Source organism: Sinocyclocheilus rhinocerous, unplaced genomic scaffold, assembly GCF_001515625.1.
Source record: "Sinocyclocheilus rhinocerous isolate Xijiao unplaced genomic scaffold, SAMN03320098_v1.1 scaffold1092, whole genome shotgun sequence".
In the NCBI taxonomy this organism is placed as follows: domain Eukaryota; kingdom Metazoa; phylum Chordata; class Actinopteri; order Cypriniformes; family Cyprinidae; genus Sinocyclocheilus; species Sinocyclocheilus rhinocerous.
The window spans coordinates 76,630-82,692 of NW_015623456.1; the positions used below are offsets into that span (position 1 = coordinate 76,630).

The 6,063-nt window shown below is 42.1% G+C and overlaps 1 protein-coding gene across 4 annotated transcripts in view; it reads right to left on the reverse strand.

The window, feature by feature from the left end:
- Nucleotides 1-6,063, reverse strand: part of LOC107744492 (apoptosis-resistant E3 ubiquitin protein ligase 1-like) — a 73,457-nt gene that overhangs the window by 61,278 nt on the left and 6,116 nt on the right. For all 4 annotated transcript variants that reach the window (XM_016558449.1, XM_016558367.1, XM_016558206.1 and 1 more), the window contains exons 3-4: nucleotides 1,739-1,907; nucleotides 1,163-1,383 (exon numbers count right to left, since the gene is read on the reverse strand). In XM_016558449.1, the coding sequence (XP_016413935.1) occupies nucleotides 1,163-1,383; nucleotides 1,739-1,907 (390 nt within the window). The remainder of the gene's footprint in view (nucleotides 1-1,162; nucleotides 1,384-1,738; nucleotides 1,908-6,063) is intronic.

Here is a 6,063-nt window from a genome sequence, read left to right on the forward strand (position 1 = left end):
ATGTATGGACTTACTTCGGATTTGTAAACAAGGAGGGGATGTAAGTAGGGATGCACCGAAAATATAGGCTACATATAATAATATATATGGCGCGCCGCGTCGTGCCTCGCAGTGTTCAGCACGCATGTTTCACTCTCCTCGTCACTGCGCCGTTTGACGCTCCGCTCAGTATTCCGATCTATGAATGTGCGTTCCGCTTGTGTACCACTCATGCTCACCGGAAAAGCAAAGTCCGCTGAAATAACGCGCTGACAGGAAATTTCTATGCAGTATAGGCCTACGAAACCTGGCTAGAAGACAGCTGCAGTGCAACGGTCCTCAATGAAATTTTTGCGTCTTTCTCAGACAGTTTTAAATGCTTCTACACTGCTGACATGTTTGTTGCATTGCGCCTCTCACTCTACGCTGGTTGCTATTTGATCGTGTCACGTCACTGTTCGGTACAGTTTATTCGGTCTTTTCGCTTATTCAGTTACTGAACATTCGGTGCATCCCTAATTGTAATTCTCTCTTTGCGGGCCTTCCAGCATGTACTATCAAGCCTCTGCAAGTGATCCAGAATGCAGCAGTGAGAGTGGTCTTCAACGAGCCAAAGAAAGGCCACGTCACACCTCTCTTCATCAGTTTGCACTGGCTGCCAATAGCCACTCGCATCAAATTCAAGGTATTGATGTTTGCCTGCAAGACAACCATTGGTGCCAATATACCTAAACTTACTAGTTCAGACTTATGCGCCCTCTAGAAACTTGCGTTCTGCAAGTGACCGACGCCTCGTGGTGCCATCCCAAAGAGGCACAAAATCACTCTCACAGACGTTTTCCTGGACTGTTCCCAGCTGTTGGAATGACCTGCCTATCTCAATTCGAGCAGCTGAGTATGCAAAAAACACATCTTTTTTGCATTGAGCACCTGACCAATTAATACTTGCACTTACCTATTATATTCGCTCTAATTTATAAAAAAAAACAAAAAAAAAACACCTTGCTATGTGTACTGTGCTAGACTAACTGAGACTTGTTCTCTTGCTCTCTTGTTGGTCTGATTGCTTCTATTATTCTCCTAATTTGTAAGTCACTTTAGATAAAAGCGTCTGCTAAATGACCTCTGTTTTTGACAAATTACTTAAACAAGAATAAATAAATTTGTACAATAGGATACATACCAAAAGACCACTTCTCATTCAAACGCCTCTCAGCAAGGCTGTGCACCAACTGAATCTCGTAGTCTTGATCTCTGCTTCCCTTAGATGCCTGGAGGACCCTCACGCCTGTGGACAGTTTGATGTAATCCTCGTAGTAATAGCCCCAAGCTGCTAGAGAGAGTTGAAGCTGGCTGTCAAACTGTGCTAGATCATCCAGCGTAGTGCAGCCCAGGCTCTTCAGGCTGTCAAAATATAAGGAAGAGCCATTAAATAACAGGCAGGACAGATGGATGAATGGACATTTGCAAAACTTCCTGACTTTCTATGCCATTTATCAAGCTGACGAACACATCAGAGATGACTACAGGAGCTGTACTTTCTCAGAAGTAACATGGTAAGGAGCATCCTCATCATTTAAGCGTGCACTTGAACCTGGCTTCACCAGACCTCTCATTCTTCCATCTATCACTCACAATAAACAATAAACTCTGAAATCACTAACAATGCAATTCCTTCTTCTCATTCTCCTGCTAGAAAGCTATACATAGTTGTTAATGTTTTGTGTGACATGTGACAATGATGTGTATGTGCACTCACGTGTGATAGTAGTGCTCCAGACTCTGGGAACAAAGCCACTCCTGGAAGGCAAAGTCTCTGAGCAGCTGCACTTGGGCCTCAGTAATCTCCCTCCAGTGATGCTTTTCCTTTACCACTTCCTCCAGTCGAGACAACACACATAAACTCAGCTCCTCCAGAGTCTGAACATCTTTAATTAAAGGGAAAATAATTGAAAGAAAATGTTATAATAATATTCTTACCATGGAAAATATTTGAGGATTATTGGCCCTTTTTTTTAACCTATTTTAATTTTTATAACAACAAGATAAAAGTTTGTTTAATAATGTTTAAACAAGGTAAAAAAAAAAAAAAAAGTTACACCACTGAACTGGGCAAAAAACAGCAACCATACAATGCCTCCATGGACAACCTATGCTAGAATATTGTGCACTTTCCCAACTAAATTCTAAACTAACTTTTCTTCACTGAATAGTAAAAAAATTTATCTAAGCAGATCTAAGGTCCTGTCCCAAATGGCCCATTTCATGTGCACTTGTGGTTTTGTGAATAGTCATTGCGTGAATGTCCGTTAAGTTCACTAATCCGTAGGGTGAAATAGGGCCCTACAGATGCTTAAAATGCTAAAATAATCAGTGAAGCGTACAGAACGTCTGATCAAAACACTTTTTATTTGCTTATAGTATATGAAGTATACACTAATGAAAAGTGCCATTTTTTTGTTTATTAATTTTCATAGTCCAAGCTTAAAAGAAAAAGAGGGACATGAAATAAAAAAAGTAGAAGAAATGCTAGGCATACACTATTTCTGCTGTTGTAAAAGCTCACAAGTGATTTCTCAGCCATAGTGTTATGTAACAGCAGGTGCTCTTGGGCATGTGATCAAAAGTGTGGATCTTATTGGTTAGTCAACTTACATGCTAACAATAAGACAGTTTTGCATGTGTGTGAGACAGAGCAACTTGTTTGTGTTCTGATAATTAATGGCGCAAACACACCCCACTCAATATCCTTAAAAACACAATTAATATTTGCTTAGCGCAAGTTAACTGACTGTTAACCACTTTGTGGTGAAAGAACTATATAAATGAAGAACAAATCAAAAACATTATATGCCATGAATGTATATTGCTCAAAAAAAATTAAGACTTAAAACACATACCGGTATACTCATATGAAAATCTTTACTTATACACATTGTATAATTCATTGAGAATAAAATGACATGACAATGGTCAATGGAAGCCAAAATCATCAACCCTTTGAAGGTTGGATTCAAAATCACACTGAAAAAATTTTATGAATTTCATTACAGCAACTCATGTCAGTCAGTAGTGTGTATGGGCCCCACATGCCTGCATGCACTCCCAACAACGTCTCGGCATGCTCCTGATGAGATGGTGGATGGTGTCCTGGGGGATCTCCTCCCAGACCTGGATCAGGGCCTCAGTGAGCTCCTGGACAGCCTGTGGTGCTACTTGCTGGCTTTGGATGCACTGATACATAACGTCCCAGAGGTTCATTCAGGTGATGGATTCAGGTGTAAGGAACGTGAAGGCCAATCAATGGCATCAATGTCATCAAGAAATTGCCTACACACTCCAGCCAAGAGGATGGGCATTGTCATGCACCAGGAGGAACACAGGGCCCACTGCACCAATCTAAGGTCTGACAATGGCTCTGAGGATTTTACCCCGGTACATAACTGTAGTAAGGGTACTATTGGCTAGCACGTGGAAGTCTGTGTGACCCTCCAAGGATATTCCTCCCCAGATCATCAGTGACCCACCGCCAAACCGGTGTTGATGATGTTGCAGGCAGCTTAAAGGGGAGGTCTAATGCTATTTCATGCATTCTGACTTTTTTACACTTTTAAAGAGTTGGATTCTAGGGTTGTGACGGTGAGGAAATTTTCCCACCGGTTTATCGACGGTCGGTGCCGCGGTGCGCAAGTGACATAACCGGTGTTGCGGCTTAACCGTCAGCGGTATCACCGTCAGCAACGTCTATCGCGGCAAGCCTACTCCCATGCTAAACATGGCCAAAGCTTCAAAAAACGAGTTGGTCGTATGACACAGTATTTCTGTGCCAAATACACTTCTTCAGGGTTCGTATAAGTTTCTGAAAGTTTTTTTTTTTTTTTTTTGGAGTATGGACCTGGAAGAGCACGCCCATCAACATGTTTCATTTTGTTTTTAGACCACAAAATCAGCAATGTCACCAAATAAATATGTTTTTGGTTGTGAGGGAAAGATAACCTTGTTCCGCTTCCCAAAGAACCCAGCATTATGGGAACAGTGGATGCAGTTTGTTTCTCTGGGGCAGCAATGGAGTTGTGCAAGTATGTTGGTTTGTTCCTGGCATTTCAGGGATTGATTTTGTTTTATAAACAAATTGAAATATAAAGGGTTAGTTCACCCAAAAATGAAAATTAGGCTGCGTTTTACTCACCCCAGAGGCATCCTAGGTGTATATAACGTTCTTCTTTCAGACAAATCCAGTTGGAGGTATATAAAAAATTGTCTTTGATCTTTCAAGCTCTATCATTGCAGTCAGCGGGTGTCGCATTGCTTCAGTCCAAAAGAAGTTAAATAAAAAGCGCCCATCCATAAAAAAAAGTGTCTCACACGGCTCCGGGGGGTGAACAAAGGCCTCCTGTAGCGAATCGATGCGTTTTTGTAAGAAAAATATCCATATTCAAAACGTAATAATCACTTTAATCTAGCTTGCGCCAACAGTTGTACACAGAAGCAGTTCCGGGAGCATGATGTATGAGGTTAGCGTTGCGCATGCGTCTCGTGAAAACCAATGTTTGTTTACAGGATCAAAGGAAGCAAAGTTTCCTTACTTTAGCAAAGGAAAACCAGTCTCCTCTTGGCTTATATCGAAATCCCGTCATTCTTTTTTACAAATCCTCGTTTTGTACTTCTAATTAGTGACCGTTGTTTTGTTTTGATCTCTCCGCTGCGTTTCCGCGTGTGTCACATCTGAGCGGCGCATGCGCAAAGCTGACCTCATACGTCACCTGCCCGGAACTGCTTCCGTTTACAACAGTGAGCGCAAGCTAGATTAAAGTGATTATTACGTTTTGAATATGGATATTTTTCTTACAAAAATGCATCAATTCGCTACAGGAGGACTTTGTTCACCCCCCGGAGCCGTGTGAGACACTTTTTTTTATGGATGGGCGCTTTTTATTTCACTTCTTTTGGACTGAAGCAATGCGACACCCGCTGACTGCAATGATAGAGCTTGGAATAGCCAGGACAATTTTTAATATAACTCTGACTTGATTCGTCTGAAAGAAGAAAGTCATATACACCTAGGATGCCTCGGGGGTGAGTAAAATGCAGCCTAATTTTCCTTGCCCATCAAATGGTGAACTAACCCTTTAAGTCAATAAAGTTTTTGTTCTGGTTTTATTTATGTCGATGTCGCAGCTTGCAGACGATCGCTACGCAAAAGCTTTGCATGCTTGTGACTCTTTAGTTCCAACCATGGCTTTCATCGACTGTTTTCGGAGAGAAGCGGTACAGCTGTATATCTGTCTTTTATAAATCCTATAAAACTACAGACTCTTTGGAGATATAAAGGATGCAATACTACTCTATAGGTACTCAAGATTAACATGAGATTGGCAGAAACTGTGTGTTATGTCCCCTTTAATATTCATCTCCACACTCTTTCACGTGTCACATGCTCACTGTGAACCTGCTCTCATCCGTGAAGAAAACGGGGCACCAATGGTGAGCCAGCCAATATTGGTGTTCTCTGGCAAAATGAGCTGCACAGTGTTGGGCTGTGAGCACAGGTCCCAATATAGGACGCCAGGCCCTCATGCCACCCTCATGGAGTCAGTTTCTGACAGTTTGGTCAGAAACATGCACACTAGAGGTCTACACGGAGGACTCGAGACCCGAGAACCCGACCCGGGATCCGTACGGGTTCGGGGCTATATTTGAAATGGTCAGTCGGGTCCGGGTCAGGTCCCAATCTATTACTTTGGGTCCCGGGTCGGTTTAACATTGTGTGTAATACCCGAGTCGATCGGACTCGGAGAACACCCGGCCGTTATCAGAGTCAGTCAGCGCTGTGCGTGTGTTGTTTTGTAACTTTCAACTTGTAAAATTAGGATGAGAAAAGTGTTAGTCGTAATTTGAAATAAGGTGGGGAAAAAAACAAAAAAAACATGAGCGACGTCATCAGACGCAGGGTGGGCAGAGTTAATGCACACGCACGGTGATAATGGATACCTTCATGAGTGATGCGAGTTATTATTGATTTTTTTTTTATTATGAATGAACCGGAACCGTCTTGTTGTTATATCTAAAATTTTGACTCGGCCC